The sequence below is a fragment of the Saccoglossus kowalevskii genome, chromosome 16 (assembly GCF_978046115.1).
Source record: "Saccoglossus kowalevskii chromosome 16, keSacKowa6.1, whole genome shotgun sequence".
Lineage (NCBI taxonomy): Eukaryota > Metazoa > Hemichordata > Enteropneusta > Harrimaniidae > Saccoglossus > Saccoglossus kowalevskii.
This window is the reverse complement of record NC_140656.1, coordinates 1281745-1300051: the sequence shown is the minus strand read 5'-3', so window position 1 is coordinate 1300051 and position 18307 is coordinate 1281745. Positions and strand designations below refer to the sequence as shown.

The window sequence follows — 18307 nt, the reverse complement described above, 5'->3', positions numbered from 1 at the left end:
CGTAGTGGGGTTGAAGATGAGTTTCATTTTTTACTTCTCTGTCCCGCCTACGACGAGCTGAGGCAGCGCTATATTCCAAACATATACACTAAGCAGCCCCGCCTACAACACCAGTTCATTAACCTAATGACCAACAAAAATCCACAAACTGTTAGATATTGTGCTAAATATTTATTTTATTCTTTTCTTAATAGAGAAACGTTGTTAGAGGAAGCAATTCTTAATGATATCTAACTATTGTATTTAATCTTTGTTTAATCTTTACCATGTGTAACCTGTGACCACATATACTAGTGATGTATCTTTGAGTGTACTTAGGGCCAGCGGCCTTTGGTACTTTGGAAATAAACATTATTATTATTATTACAATCTATGTATAAAGTTTATCTATTTATCAATTATTATGCAAATTAATAAGAGTAGATTTCAAACCAAGACTGAGCAGGTCTGTGAATTGTCCGAGAGCATCCATTTACAAGTTTACATCATTGACAAGTGAAGACTAATTAATATGCAAATTATCTCAGAATATCAAGTTCACAGACAGAATGACAGGGTAAAATATCAGTAATGAAGGTCATGTTATCCAATCATTGAATTAATTTTTAATTAATTTTTTTAACCACTTAAGACCACTTCACCCAATTTTAGGGTGCACTCCTAAATCAGATTTCAGGATTGTGTTGGATAAAATTTATCATGAATCATTCAAACCCCAAAGTGCTTAGGATGTCGGGGTCAGCGAAAGCTTTTTTGCAGAACATATAAAGTGGAAATGCAAATTTGAAGGCCAAGACTTGAAAAAGTGTATGTAATTATTGTTTGATTTGTGTCTGTGTTTTTCAACTGTGAATAGTTTGTAGATTCACCTTCTCACTCTCACACTCACATGTGAATAGTTTGTAGATTCATCTTCTCACTCTCACACTCACATGTGAATAATTTGTAGATTCATCTTCTCACTCTCACACGTGAATAGTTTGTAGATTCATCTTCTCACTCTCACACTCACATGTGAATAGTTTGTAGATTCACCTTCTCACTCTCACACTCACATGTGAATAGTTTGTAGATTCACCTTCTCACTCTCACACTCACATGTGAATAGTTTGTAGATTCATCTTCTCACTCTCACACTCACATGTGAATAGTTTGTAGATTCATCTTCTCACTCTCACACTCACATGTGAATAGTTTGTAGATTCATCTTCTCACTCTCACACTCACATGTGAATAGTTTGTAGATTCATCTTCTCACTCTCACACTCACATGTGAATATATAAACTACTACGAGACAGCCTTCATTAGGTGTATCTTTCAAAATATTTTTTAGTTCACTAAAATAGAAATGCCTGTTTTTACAAAAGACAAAAAGAAAATATATGCTAGAGAAACATATTAAACAACACTGTCACTATGGCAACTAAGCTTTCAGTGAGGTATCAGTGTTGAGGATGCTCTTTAATAATTCCCTTTTTACTAAGAGAGAGCGATCTTTCAGAAATTGTCACTGGACTGAAAATAACAATCTAAAAACATAAATCCTACAAAGCATATTAAACTTAGTTTTAAAACATAATGAGCTTAATATAGCTAACAACAACAAATTATGGAATAAGCAGGTCAAAAATTTAATGTTGAACTTTAACCCTGAGCCATTACTGCTGTTTTAGTGAAGGTGAGTGTGAATTATTCATGGTAGAACAAATGCGGTTAAATTGAAGTATAGCAAAGTAAGTGACTGCGGAAGTAACATATCCCGATATTATATCGGCATGGTCATGATAATGACGTACTACTGACTCAGTTCTATGCCATATGGCAACGTTTTCTTCATTAATCTACATAATACACATATATATTGCATTTACCCATTTCCAAAAAAACAATTGTTAATTACACTGTCCTTATTTACATTTATGGTCCCTGGAATCTGCATTCAGATACATTGGCTACATCATAGTATTACACATTATAATATGGTATTAACATATTTCATAACATAATATAATATTTAACTAATCATATTGCAACCACTTCACGGGTCGATATATTTCAGTGCCTGTCTCTTTAAATGCATAACTCTCTTGTACAAGTCATATTGGGAGAGTACATTCTAATGTTTCACATCAGCAACTAGCCGGTATTCTCAACTGGCAGATTGTTAACCATTTTGTGCCAATTTGTCTTTTATCACAAGTTCAATAAATACAAAAGACTATAGGAAAGCATTTTTTTTGTACCCCACTCCACCCCTAATCCTAACTCTAATCCTCACCCCCCCCCAATTCAATTTTATATGCCCCTCTAGATAAATATAGGTGTCCTTCGAAAGGGAATATACAATTAAATTGGGAAGTGCTGGACAGTAGAGGTAGGGTTAGTGTCAGGATTTGGGGTGGCGGAAACAAAAGTATCTCTTTCAGGACAGTATTTATGCTATTAAAAGTGACAATCAGACTCTCAAAGATCTAGCTGTAATAATAAACTAGAAACAATGACATTTTGACTTTCATAAATATTTTCTATTTCAATCAACTTCTCTATGAATGTTAAAACATATTTCAACTTTTAAGTTAAATCACAACAAGCAGAAATCTTACTTATAAAGCATGTTTAAATTGATATCTCTGAGTGCAGCTGTGAAACACAGTGATAGTACCATTCCCTATATCAAATACTGATGCATATAAATAATGTATTTGAATACTTAAGTTTAACATTTTCATCAGCACGTTAGCGTTTCAGTAACAGACTTTTCAACAATACAGCAATACATTCCACATTAGAATATTGTAAATAATAAATATATATAGTATATTTAGCAGTATGTCTGTAAATCCATGCCCCTCCCCCTTTTATATAACCCCCTCCCCATGTAAATGCATTTTGCTCCATTATCAGCTAATTATCCTTTTTGCTCGCCGTGTTCACAGATTGTTCTTTACTTCCTTACTTGACCCTCTGTCTGTTACCCAGCATGCATCAGAGACTGTTCAGCTATCAAGTCAACTGTTCTTATCAGCTCTAAACAGTTAGATTTGTTTTTGTCTTTTATATGGCAACTGGTTGGTTTTTCTCGGTCAGCAGCGCCACTCTGCTCGGTCGACTAGTAAGAAAAAGTGGTTCTGAGTCAACTGTATGAAGAGCACGCTTTGCTTTCAATTCTTTTTCCACTTTTTTACTGTACCAGTATAGGTAGATTGGTAAACCAAAGCTGATAAATGACACTCCCAACATCACAATGTTCACCTGAAAGTGTAACAGATAAATTGATTGAAAGAAAATAATAAAAAGCAACCTGGCAAAATAAGCCCACTGCTTCAGCAGAGCACAGTTTTGCAATACTAAGTGCATGCATAGTTACTGTACTGTAAATGGTGTGTGCTAATGATGTCAAGTTTTTAATGGTTTCAACAGAAATTTTCATTTTATATTCTTCACTAATTCTCAGGAACCTTTCAATCCAACTTAAGTATTGCTTGATGTTTTTACGCAAATACACAAATAACCACGGCTTTATTTACAATTCTATCAACTGTCTTAACATGATAAACTAGTGGATACATCAACCCTGGTTACAGTATATGAATTTAAATTCCTCTAACAAAAATATTTGTTAACAAGCAGCCTCTCGACTGAGATAGCTCTGCTGTTAGCAATGCACATTTCAATTAAAGAACTGAAGATATCATCACAAAATGAACAAATCTGAGAGGGGTCCACTTGCAGTACCTGTATGTATAATATCAAATCAATCAGACTTGCAGTGTTTAACAAGAAGTCGAAAATATCACTTTTTACCAAAAATGAAAAAATTATTTACCAAAATTAGAGATTGAAAGATATCATCTAGAAATGAACAAATCTTAGAGAGGTTTGCCAAGGTACATATAGTATCAAAGTATTAAGAATTGTAGTTTTCAAGAAGAAGTTGAATAAGTAACGTTGACACGGATGATGGACGACGACGGACAATCACTCATATGATAAGCTCCGCTTGACAAAGTTGACAGTGGAGCTAAAAATTTGGTAAGAATGCTGAAACTGTGTAGTATACTGCCCTCAAGTGGTAGTCCTATGACATATACATATAATAGTATTATAGAAAAATAACTTACATAAAATGGATCTTGGTTGAGTGGCCCTTCTATTGCTACGAAAACTGGGTATTGTAAAAGTGCAAACATAGCAGAAATCAATGACTGCAAACCAATCAGACCTCCTTGTTGATTAGCTGGGTACCTGGAACAAACCAAAAATATGAGAAAATCAAACTCCGCTCAAAGACAATTAATTTCTCTATTTAATTTTAATTTTTTCAAAATTGATATCAATAACTACAAGAAATGTTTCTTACAATGTGTTGTGTAATATGTACTTACTGCAGGGCATATAATGAACAGACGGCTGAATGGATGAAACCTCTAATAATTGTATGCAGCACAAATGTAAAAATCTGAAAGAAAACATAGAAATTTTAATAATTTCTCTTCGATGCATGGGCTATACCAAGCCAAAGCCTTTTTTCTGTGTCTCATTGGTTATACCATTATGTTCACAGGGGAGATTCTACATTCACTGAATGGCAAATAACAGCCAAAACTTTTTTACTGCATCTCATGGGCTATACCATTATATAGACTGGGGTGGGTAGGTGCATGCTTACCTGAAGTTCTAATATTGGAATAAGCACCAGGATTCCAAAGAAGACACAGGCAGTATTAGTAATGGTAAATGCAACAACACCATTGCGTAGTTTTTGTATCTTCACATCGGTGCGTTTCTTCTTTCCAATGCTATCAGTGGAGCTGCCAGAACTTTTAGACTTCAGTGATTTTGAAGACCGTGCAGTTTTATCAGAATCTTCAGATCGTTCTGACAATGAGATGTTTTCCGAGTTGGCATCTTCTTCGGCTGGTTTAGCTTCTTCAACGTCTTCAGTTTGTGGTTTTGCCTTTGTTTTCCAGTCCATAATGAGCCCAATTAGTGGGCAAGTACAGAGACACAACAGTTGAAGAAAACCAAAGATGGCCGCATATAGTTCAACTGTGAATTGAAAATAACATCAATCACTTTACTTGACAAAGACATTTTTTCTGAACACAATCTTCGACCAACCAATAATTTCCCACCATTCACTTAATTTATTTCTTTTAAGGCAACAAATAGCTTATGCTTCTCATCACACACTTTTGTTTGATGGTTTAATAATATACTAAAATTTTGGTCACTAAGCCAAATTTGCTTACTTAAGTGCAGAGGGTTTGCCCAACTGATTATGTAAATATTTGGGAATTGTGTTGATGTGAATGTTCGGCAGACCTACCACTATTTGGATCATCATCAGTCATTCCCTCCACCATTTGACTGAAAGAGCCGATAAAAAAGAGAAGACGTAGCTGAGTGATACACATAACAACTAAGCTCCATAGGAATATAGGACTAAAGATGGACTGGCAGAAGGTTGGGTCAGAGCCTCGCTTCATTTTTAGTTCAAGGTTCATTCTGTAAATAAAAAAAAACATAACATGATGTTATCTTCTTGTCAGATTCTCACTCTAGACAATTACAAATCCAAGGGGTCTGGTATTTTGAAGAAAAAAAGAATCTGCATCAAATTTGAGAAAACAAAATCTTCAGAGAAACTTGCAAACTAAAATTTAGTTCAACATCACCCTGAAAAATAAGTCTAGCTCAAAATGAAGGGAACAAGAATTTGCATAATGTTTCTGCCATCTCCAATAATTTTTCTAATGGTCAAAGACAAATGAATATCTTGATTTTTGATGTTGATTTCTGAACAAAGTTTTTTTCCTGTTTTTTATTACTATCCAAGCAAGTACAAGTGGCATGATGATAACTTACTTTGATCCATACATGTCTCCTTGCTTAAGTACCTCGCCTGTACTTAACCTACGACCAACGTTAGAGACTCGTCGGTAGAAATGCTGACCAGAGACTTTATTGTCCAGCTTTAAGATGTTCCAATGAATTCTGAAAGAGAATGATTCATTGATTATAAGAGATTTGATCGTCAACACTATAACCTAACACTCAATTATACAGATTATCCAAGAAAATTATTTTTTGAATAATGTATTTTGATATGGATTGAAATTTAACTTATGGCTGCATAGTAGATTCTTGTATACCCAAGAATCAATTGCCTTGGTCTCCTCAAATGCTCACTTTATTAATACACTTCAAATCATATCATAATCATACAATCATATTTTTACAATGACTGTTTCAATTAACCAATCAAATCATGCCAATGAAAATGTGTTGATTGTAGAAATCTGGGAGACATCAGAAAGCTTGTGGGCTAGGACTCTTACCCAAAACTTTCATCATCAGGATCAGGAATAGCTTCACTGGGTACATTTAAGAAACAGTTCAACCAAACAATACAGCATCCTATTGCAAGCCCAACGAACATATTCTGCCTGGAGACACCCAGATCATAAAGAGCCTGAAAAATGAGAAAAAATAAATTAAACTTCTTGTCATGAAAAATTAAATAATAAAAATAAAAATTATAAACTTTGTTTATTTGGTTTTATGCTGACTAAATAATAACCATACTCGACAACATAAACAAATTGTCACCAGTGAGGGCAGTCTTCACTGACATTTTGTGAAGAAATACAATGTGTTAACAAAGCATTTGTTATAGGGAACTGGCTACATTTCTCCCTGTAATACTTTCAATATACATACCTTCAAGATAGGGAAGAGAATGGCAGATGATGCATATGAGCCAATACATAGACTGATGACAGTTGATCTCTTGTGTCCAAATAAATTGGAAACCTAAGAATACGGAATCAAGTAGTGTGTTAGCGCATGACAAGTGGTAACAGTACAACATAGCTAAAATCATAACTACTTCTGAAGATATTGTTATCATGTGAAATGTTTTGAAACCGTTTATCCTTCAAGACTTTGTTACTTGGGTAAATGTGTTCAAACTGACAGAGACGCTGTAAATCTAATTTGGAATGTTTGCCAGGGATATATTGTTAACACAGCTTCATAGACAATGGAAGATTATTTCCATTTCATACAAAGTTAAACGATATATACAAAATGTTACACCAACAATTTGGCTGAAAAAATTGAGGTGTTCTATCTTACAGTGCATATATTGAGTAAACATTAGTTTCAGCATTCACATTTTCACTGAGCCAATCACAAGACAGAAGACATGCCACCATTTTGGTGATTAGAAACCGTCAATTGTGTCATCTTATCAAATTTAGCAAAAAACATTTGTCAATTAATTTTTCAGTATTTTTACTATTATTCCTAATTTTAATGTTGGTCTTGACAGGTTTTCTTCAAAATAATGTGTATAATAATGAAAAAAATACCATTTGCTTGAGAAAGTTATATTTATCACAATAATCTGCTCTGTATTGTATTGTTTTGCAGATATTGATAAAGTCACAAGAAGAAATACCAAGGTTACATAGCAACCAAACAAGCATGACATGATGGAGAAGTATGAAGAAGCACTTTAAAGGAATATAGTCTTTTCTTGGTTGAGTTAGACAGCAATCAATTTGTGCTGAATATGCAATGTAGTCATCATTATCACATTGAACTGTTGGTATTTACTAGCTTGTCTATAAATGCACTCAACTAGGTGAACATTGGTGAGCCTCAAACACACAGATAATGTAGAGTGTCCCTTTAATATGCATTTATTTTCCATCTCATTGTTTTAATAAGAAAATTTAAAAAGATGATCAGCATTATTATACCTGTAACGATGTAAATACTAAAGTTATGCCACCAATGCCATTCAATGCCACAGCTGGAAATAGCAGCACCGATGTAGTGTCAGGATTTGCAAATGCTAATATCAAAGCTGATGCACAAAAAAAGAAACTGAAAATACAAAAAATATGAATATGCTTAATGTAACCAGTTGTAACCATGGGGATGTGAAATGAAAATGAGAAGGTTAATGAAGAGGAGAATTCAGGAATGGAACATGCGTTGTGCATTACAAACCACATATGGTTGTCAAGGTTACAGACACAAGATAAATGCAAATTTTGCAAGACGTTGTCAGGCAAGTTTATGGGAGTGCACTATATGCATGTGCATTATGTGAGTGCATTATGTGAGTGCATTAATGTGAGTGCATTATAAGTGCATGGGTGCATGCTGGAGACCCATACCTGGAAAGAGGTGAAAATTGTGCAAATGCCGCCAATACCGAGTAGTGAGACGGCTGGGAAAAGGAGCCAAGAGGTGGATGAACTGGAGAAAGCTAGGATAAGACATCCTGAGCCATACAACAGACTGCAAGTGGAAAAGACGATATAGACAGGTAAGAGTGCAAACAATTAACATGCAGGACTGAATAAAAAAAAATCATGCCATTTAGTTCAATATCACGTTATTGCTATGATGACTTCTTTTGTTGATATTCTGCCTATATGCATCTGTACACTGATACTGTAATATTGTTCTCATTTAGAAAAAAATTAAAGTTACCAACAATTTTGAAAACTGCACCTACCAGCCAATCATACGGAGAATTCTAGAACCAAACTTGTCCATGGCCATTCCTATAGGAAATGTCATTCCACTAAGAAGGAAGGAACCAACTGTGAAGGCCAGATTGAGTTGCGTTTCCTGCGCTGAACATGTTCCCATCTCATTCAAATTACTATTAAGGACTGTTTCATTGGATGTGGGATAAAGTCTGTAGGTCACATTGTCAAAGTCTGTTTCGTTGGGGTTGTATGTGAATTCCGACCAAGTACCATTCTGTGTGTTCAGTTCTGTTTGAGAAAACAAACAAATAAAAAAATGCAATATGACTTAAAGTACCAGTATTTGTCGTGCATTTGGTTGTCTGCTGTATTATCATTAAGATAGGGGTCTTCAAAGTTTACAATGGTACAGATTGCTAGGTGGTCTCATTAGAGTTCACAGTATGATGTATTAGTTTAAACTGAATATTTAGTAATGACAAAGATACTCATCCAAGAATGTCACAAAGCCCCCCAAAAAATGATATTTGCTATAAATGTATATACATATAGATAACTTTTTGAGCTGATTAAATCACTCCAATCATGAGAAAAAAAATCTTTATATATGTCAAGGTTTTTCTGTTTTAAAGAAATCAGATATCTACCAAGTTCACTGACACAAATATTCTTTTGCCTTTAATCTTGTTTTTGTTTAAAGTGAAATAAGATCCTGATATTTAAAATGATTGTGTACATCAGATGCAATCTCCCAGGCAGAGTTCTATTCCACGAATATATCTCTGCCACCACGCGATCTTATGCTTGTCGTTGATTTATCGATGCGTCACAGTGGCACTACTTTCAAAGACGCCCAACAAAACATTGCCACGCAAGTGTTCGATTTTCGAACCAAACGAAAGCGTACGCGTTGTTTGTAGATTCTGGCTGTTTTTAAAGTGAGAGTCTCATTTTTTTACTTTCCGTAACACAAACGGTGTGACAGTAGGACGATTTACTCGTTAATACCCCTACGTGCAATCGTTTCTTTATATTTCTTCGTCTGGCAATCGACAAGGCGGTCACTTTGATGAACCGAGTAACACCTTAGTAACCGTTATTCCGCGATGAAATTATTTTCTTTTGTAAATTATATAACTAATTCACCGTTTTCAGTATGTTTACGAAAAAATCATTATCAGCAATCGATAACATATTTTAAAACTTGTTTACTAGGATGAAGAAATCAACACGAGAGCCCTCTAATAACAAAAATACGCAAATGATACGCGTAGTAAAAGTCTTGTGGTGTTTCACCACAAAATGGCGGTGTGTGGTGGCAGAGATACTTTCGGTGATCTAACCGCAAGGAACTCTGGGAAGGAGAATGCATCAGATGATGATGTATGTAAATCGATATGTATCTTAGTTCCAGTGAACACCTGTTGATAATAAACCACATTCATTGTACCGCCGTCCCATCCATGCTGATAACACTGCCTCACATTCCAAAGTTGTATGGACATACTACTCAAAGTAATCAATTGTATTATACAAGTTTGATAACATTGGCAAGACATATTATCTTAGGATTATAGTAATCTTATAAGGTATAGCTATATTTTATTAACGTTTCTCTGTAAATTTGTTGTTTCAAGTACAAAGTATGGGAAGTATAGTTTTTGGTTGCCATCAGCGTAAAACACATCCTCCATTGAACTTTTCCTCATTCATGTTATGTTTACATAAATCCTTTAATTATATGAATAAGGAAACAAGTTGTTTTTAGTTTACCTTGTTACTTCATGCAAGAGTTTTTTTGACTTATTTTCAATTATTACAACTGTAACTTGTAAACCTACTAACACTGCAATCTACTAAACACAGCTGTCAATGTCATTTGCTTATCTTGCTTATATATGAAGAATGTGGCGTGATCTCATGCATATGCAAATACAGTACCTGGTAGCGGCCGACATAATTCATACACTATTTTGCGTTTCTACTCATATTGCAGGTTTTATTAGCTACATTTTGTCTTCAACTTTTCAACCCATGATCAGCCTATATAATAAAGGCTCGGCGGTGACTCTTTTGATAAAGTAACAAGTGATAAGATAAGTTTATGATGGCTATTTTACAATGGACAGTGTGAACACAGGTCACAGTTCAGAAAACATACCAATGATATTTTACTATTTTTTTACTAATTTAATTCCCTGCAACTTTTGCAATTGTTTGATGTGCAATATTATTTTTTCAATGACCTTACTTTGTGTGCGTCTACCAACCACGAGTCATCAGATGTACTATTGCAACTCACTAGTTTTATCACCTTTATTTTAGCCTTGAGTGAAGTATGTACTACACTCACACAATGTCAAACAAAGGTCACACATATTACACCTTACAAAACATTTAATATTTTGTAACAACATTTCTGTGGATGACATTGGTATAACTGACATTTACAAGTAAAATCATTTTACCAAATCATATTTATTTATATATGTATTTTCTGTTTGAAATAATATGTGCTATTAAAACGTTGAAAAAATTGAAAAATTGCCTAATAAGCAAAAATTGAAAGGGAACATCTGCTGCAGTACAAATCCTCTTAACAAATACCACTATGCTTATGTATTTTTCTATAATTTCTTTGTTAATATAAACCAAATAATTTTCCATTGCCTACAAGTTTCAATCATAATATTAAAAATTAAATTTGGAAAAATAACTTCATTTTGTAAAAAGTGACCAAGTTAACTTTGATTTTAACAAGGAACAGATAAATCTAAAAAAAAATGTTTGGGTTTATTTCACTGAATTTTGACATTTCAAGCAATATTTGTTCCAAAGAAACAAGATGACAAGACTCAGACACCCACTAATAGCCCTGTAGACAAATTAGAATCCTGATTTTAATATGGTACCTATTAAAACATTACTGTGATCAGCAGACTGGTAACAAGCTGGACAAATAAGCTGTTGTCAATTCTTATGTGGTTTTATTAAATTTGTGAAATGTGCATTGAAATTCAGGGAGAAGTAAAATTGATATATTTTTAAAATTATGAATTATTTATTTTAATGTAAGATTGTCTTCTAATCGGTGTGCAGGTAAAGTGTCAAAAGTTGAATCAATGGTAGTACATGACATATGTTATCAATGTATGTTGCACGTAGCTTGGATGAAGGATGAGCAATGTCTACAAAACCACAGTGTAATCTCATAAGGTTGAGTGATGTCATACAGATTGATGAGGTCAATTAACTGTGTCACCTGTGGTCACATAGTGGAAGACTCTGGAGTACACTATCTTCTTAAATAGTGCCAATGAAGAACGGTTGGGGCTTACAGTGGCAGTCTGGCAATGGTTCCACCAAATATATATTTGTGTAGAAATATAATTTACACAATTACTCCCAAAAATTACATAATTACAATTATTTATTTTGTAATAATCACTGTCTCAGAAATATAATTTACACAATTACTCCCACAAATTACATAATTACAATTATTTATTTTGTAATAATCACTGTCTCAGAAATATAATTTACACAATTACTCCCACAAATTACATAATTACAATTATTTATTTTGTAATAATCACTGTCTCAAAGATGCCAATAATGTGCATGTAAACTACAATAGTATTTCTTCATCTCAGATTATAATAATACATTTTTTAGACGCTGCATAAAATCTTTTGACAATTTACTTCAAAATAGTGATCCAGAACCTCGTAACCATTGTGACACTGATGTCAGTTTTCTCCTATTGTACTGTCAGTTTAAAGTGACAGCTCAGTCTTATCTGTTTTTTTTTTGTTTTTTTGCATGAATCATTTAATTTGTACAAATAATAGCATTCTGATAAATGTGTGCATTTCAACACATCCTCAGTTATCTCAGTCTTCATCACTTTATCACTGTCAGAACAAATAATAAAGTTCTTTTGGTAGAGTTTTAAGTAAATACATTGATGTAGACAGTGCCTGGAGATAGCACCCGTACACACGGCATATCGGAAAATTCACACGACACCAATGAGACATCAATTGTAAAAATACAGATATAGGTAACTTTTCTAATCTAAATGGATCTGTTTAACATTAACACAGATGAAGTGCTCAGACATGATGTTACAGATTGTATATTCTTTTTATTATGCATACACACCCTAATAATTGACCACAATGTCAAGTTTGCAATGTCAGCACTATTTAGTATCAGAAAAAGAGTCAAAGTCATTTTGCAAGGTCAAATGTCAGACATATGCTTCCCATAATGCAACACTACAGTCACAAGGCATGTACCATGACAATTATTGTCTCTCTTCATTAAATGAGAGCTTGGCAGGTAAGACATTGACTAATGTGAAGGCAGTTTGTCGCCTATGACCTACAAAATGTACACTGAATGAATGAAACTTGCATTGTATTCAGATCATGGGGCAAGCATACATTAGCTTGCATGGAATACAGAGTACAGGGCCAACAAGACGTCCTGTACAAGATGAGTCAATTTGGCAAAGTATTCATTATTACAGGGCCGACATAATATATAAGTCTTACCTTCATCACACAAATAGGCATAGAATCTTTCAGCTCTCAATATCAGAAGCAGGGAACTCCACCCAAGAAGAACAGCGGAGAAAAAAAGATTCTCTATAATAACATTAGTTATTAGCAACCAATATCTTCTCTGCTGTGCTATAAACAATGTTGGTGCCATTTTATATTCACTGAAATGGAAAATAATATTGTCAGTGTTGCCGTTGATTATTACAGTAGTTTCCATCTATACTTTAAACTTGCATTGTTTTGTTTTTATCAGGAAGTAAAAGAGTTGAATGATTTTTTTCAGGGAGTTGTCTGAAGTCACGATTATTTTTCGCTTTCCGGGAGGCTTTAGGTCTACAGGCTGCGTGTCAGAACGTACATTCCGAAACGGCCATCCCCCAAATATGGTTTAGCCCAGCGACCAGTCAGTATAAATGGTGTTATTTGCGTCTTCTTTAACACAATCTACGAAGTTTGAATTACTCCATGGGGACCACTTAGGTTCGAAATCAAACAAACGCATACCAAAAAAACATAATTCAAAACTAAATATTCATGCGATATTCACGCGACCTGAAAGTCAAACCAAAAAGCTCCGTTTTCAAGTAATAATATATGTAGTAAGTAAAACATTTACAGAGACCAGATTTACAAATCGCATCCATACAGGACACTGTACGCGTAAATCACAACTGTTATTTTGAATGTTAAAGTAGATAAAAACATACGTTTTATGATGTCACAGACGGGAACTACTGAATTTATCAGAAGGTCGTTGAACATGGACAAAGATTACTTATATTCAATTGGTTGATTCGGATACCACATTCAAAGTTAAACTATTCTTACATTACGCACTCACAAATCTTCGGAAAGCTCATCTTTATTTCTGTTTTGCCTTTTTGGAGCGCTTTGTCCTGTGTCCTTGACATTGACGTTAATTTATCCTCTCAAAGTTAATTACGAAATTGGTGAACGAAATCACGTTGTTACAACCTAAATTCTCTCTTAATTTATACAAAATAAGTTTGAATGTGTTAAATACCTCGTTTCCAAACAGGGTTGTAAATCGCGGGTCACTCGGCGAACTACCTAATAGAGGCGTTTTTGCTTACTCAGGTTGTTTTATAACTCCATATTATAGCTCAGCCTATAAACGGTATTTCTATTCGGACAGTGGTAATTTTCGGTTAAAATAGGGGCATGAAAACCTAGGTTTATATCTTTGTTCACATTAGCACCATGGTGTCCCAATATCCATGGTTGTGTTAAACTTAAAATACTAAATATGGATTATAAACCGAGACAGCAAAGCTAAACACGATGTGGTCGTATTCGTGTTTCTAGGTTTATTCAATCCTACGGTCCGGTCTTTTTATTCCATCGACTGAAGAGTCAAATTTACTTTCTTAGGATTCAGAAGCCGGACGAATGTGTGGGTGGGTTTCACGCGACCACATGACAAAGAGAACATTGAACTTAATTCTCATCTTCCACCCACGGACGTATGTCACATGGTGGACTGTTATGCTTCAAGAGGTTGTTTGTCGATTTTTTTCCCAATGACGCGATTTACTTCCGCCAATTAAAACAAAATTATTACAAAGAGCTTTCGCGCAAAAAATCTGTATTGTGGAATCAGAGGGAAAACATCGTTGTTGAAATAAAAACTTGGTTGTTAAATCTAACACTCCTTTCAAGTTATTTGTCCATTTAGTCGACGCCGTAAAATGTGTTATATATAGAAAATTAAATTAAAAACAAAACAAAAACACAATTTTATAAAAGTAAAAGGTTTTCTATTTTAGAAATAATATTATATATATATATATATATATATATATATATATATATATATATATATATATATATATATATAAGAATATTCATGGAACAATGGATGACGTTGAAGGGGATATTATAAGTACATCGTACGACTTTTTTCGCATTCACTCGATGCCGATTGGCTGATCAGGCAGTTGTTTTTCCCAACCCTAGATGAAATAGAAACCGCTGCTGTTGCCATGGAACGGATACATTGAGGGGTGTGTCACAAACAGGCATGAACCGGTTATAAGCCTCGTGAATTATTAATCAACAGCTGATCAAAAAATTATCATGCTCGCAACAAAGACAGGACTGGCGGTCTATATAGCTTGATAGCTCGACATAATTGTCAGTGTTTCCCGCTATTTGGATTAAGTGTGTTATGATATCTACATATTCGTCAATTTTAAAAGGGCGCATTAATTTTCTTTGAACCTGGGACTTAACACAGACCATATATCGTAAACAACATGCAACGTTTCTCACGATTGAGCGAATGAAAAGCTGTTGGCTTTTCCGTCATGTAACTTTCACCCCACCACTTTCACATTGACATAAAAGGGCCAAGGTTATGATAATTTTAAGGGTTATGCTAACAATCCAGAATTCTGCATACCGTATATTGGTTTGGAATGAACACATACAATTAACGTAGAATTAATTTCTTACTATGAAGTTGGATTCATTCGCTTGAAACATCACCCACGCATTCATTCATACTCAGGCCGCTTTTGGATTTCGCAACTCGGCATATTTTTATTGCATCATCGCAATGAAACATGGTAGCGTTCATCTAGTAAATAATTCCCTCTAAAATTCTAAAAGGCTGGTTTAAATAATTGTAATGCAGCGTATTATGTCTTGTCGCGATTGTGTTCAACTACGTTTCAAATAACCGCTCCTCTAGTTACACACAAGACAATGCGGAAAACAGCTGATTGTTCAAAAAAACATGACTCATAGGCAATTTTTAAAGTTTATTTTTTCCAACAATATGATTCAGCGTTACTGTTGATGTATTCCAATGTTGTTGCATTTAGACTGTAGTCGTAATGTTATACTATGGTGTTGTTAAATCCTATCTTATCTTAATAATGAAAACACACTGTAAAATTCAATGATTTTATCATTGTCGGCTCGAAGACCTTTGCACACCCAGACTGACTAACATTTTGTACAGAGACTACTATTAATGTAATACACACACTCTGACCGTCTAACGCATCGGGAAACTTCACTCATGTTGGCTTCAGTTCAAGCGCTCGCGTTTGACCACAGACCTATTAGGAATTCCCCTTGTGTCACTATCCACGTGTTTTGACAAAATACGTTAAAACAAAGAACAAATAAATTATAATATTTTAAATTGTATATGACAAGCACGTTGCATATGCCGCATCTACCTTGAATGTAATTTGTTGTATCTTAATTGGCAATTTCATATATATTCCTATATATGTATTATTAGTTACACTGGAAATTATTTAATTACCATGATTGGCAAATAATTTAAATAAAAAATAGCCAGTGACCAACTTCTACACGACTGTCATATTGGCCTGACAGTAAAATGATACAAATGAAACAAAGACTGGGATCCCTTCTCGTGTAAAAATGAGTGCCAAAATTTAAGATAAAATATACTAGGACCGTTAGTAAAATATATAAAATAGACTCACCGATTTTGTTGTTTTTTTTGTGGAAAAAATCAGCGATCACTGTTAAAATATTATGCTAAACGCAGAATCTTGTCCTTGATGGTTCACAACAGAACGTTCCGTTCTCGCTCTCCGTCAGCCCGCGAGTGGATAGACTACGGAGCGAACAGCTGACTCTATCAGCTGACGAAATCCCCCAGCTGAGTAATGATTTATTCATGTATTCGACACGATTGGGGCGTGTCTCCATTGTTCGCCACTGAGTGTTGTTGGAACAGCCAATCATAGGCGGATTTTGTAAACGTGCTTTGTTTCTTCTTCCATCGTAGCTGCCACACAAGCCCCGAGATACGCCCATCCCCTCTCACCCCGACAATATATTGGTATCGTCCGACTTGTTTACCACTATTTTTCGGCAGAATGTAACTGTGTCTTCTCAGTTAGAAGCTATTTTCTGACGATGATCTCACTAAAATGCAATTGTCTTTGTGTCGAAATTGACATGTTTTGGTGAACGTCGCCTAGAATTAAATTGTGTATTTCAATGAGCATTCTAAGCGCAACAACCACAAAGATCATTAATGTGTAATACTGTTTAAAAAGAAAATGTGTATTTTTCTTCATATCAATTGTTATGTAATACAATATAGTTTTGACTTTTTGTGAAATTCGGCATGATGTCCTTGTAAAAAAACAAACAAAAAAACCCAAAAAAACTATTCCTAGTAATTCAGTTAGCTCAGTTTAACAGCATTTTGTTTGATGTTATTTTACTACCCCGAATTCAAGAAGACACAAACTACCCCATCATAAACGAGTTTATGGGACTTAATCGATTATAAAACGTAACTATTACATGTCACGTTTAATGATATGTTGTTGATGCAAATTGTGGTCGCGTTATTGAATAGTCTGACGTTATATCCATGCAAACTTACAATAGAGTTGTGAACTGAACAAAAAACGCACCCACGTGAAAACAACCACGTAACAACGGTTATTTCAAAACCAGGTTACTTTCAGGCGACACATTGTGGTCGCACTTGTAGAAGGCCAATTTTACTTTGATCTGCGGCGTAATATAACATTCAGACCCTTGGAAAGGAACTCCCTGACGACGTGCACAATGCTTATATGCAAATGACTGATGTGACGTCATGAGCGTCAGTTTTACCTGGCAGGCGAGGTTTCGTGCAGCAATGTTTCGCCTGAATATTGGGGACCAAGTTGTTGCGAATACTTTATGAGGAAATAAAAAATCGAAAAGCCTTAGTCATCAAATATTTCATACTGCATTCAAAGTCGAGGCTTTACTCAGATGTAGGTCAATACGAGGCATACTCAAATATAGAATATAGGGGAAGGTCAATTTCAAAAATAATAAGTTAAAGTAGCAACGTTTTCATTCAATATAAAATCAGGAGTTTTTTTAATAGTATTTATAAGCGCTGAAATGTGTACATGTGTTACGTGGACACTGCTGAATGTGGGCATGGAAGGGGGGGAGATGGTTAGGATGCTCGTAAAGGGGCGGGAGTTGTCAGGTCACATGGAATCGCCAGTTGTTTGCGTCGCGGATTTCATAGCACGGTCCTCATTATGCTAATATTCAAGAGATACATTAGGAAATCCCATTCAATGCTAATGTCGTTGTTACTAATTATAATAATATTACCATGAATGTGAAATGTACTTAACATTGTATACTTAACCATCTTGTACCACAGTCATCATGCACTACCACATATTTCGATCAATTGA

At 34.6% G+C, this 18307-nt stretch overlaps 1 protein-coding gene across 1 annotated transcript; it reads right to left on the bottom strand.

Moving 5' to 3' along the window:
• Nucleotides 1–1305: 1305 nt before the first annotated feature.
• Nucleotides 1306–16773, bottom strand: LOC100379056 (large neutral amino acids transporter small subunit 4-like). Its single transcript, XM_002734399.4, has 12 exons — nt 16568–16773; nt 13074–13243; nt 8538–8802; nt 7771–7897; nt 6725–6817; nt 6343–6476; nt 5870–5998; nt 5331–5509; nt 4671–5050; nt 4387–4460; nt 4123–4246; nt 1306–3253 (listed from the first exon to the last, which is right to left on the bottom strand). The coding sequence occupies exons 2-12, from the start codon at nt 13231–13233 to the stop codon at nt 3056–3058; spliced, it is 1863 nt and encodes a 620-aa protein (XP_002734445.1). The 5' UTR covers nt 13234–13243; nt 16568–16773; the 3' UTR covers nt 1306–3055.
• Between the last annotated feature and the right edge of the window lie 1534 nt (nt 16774–18307).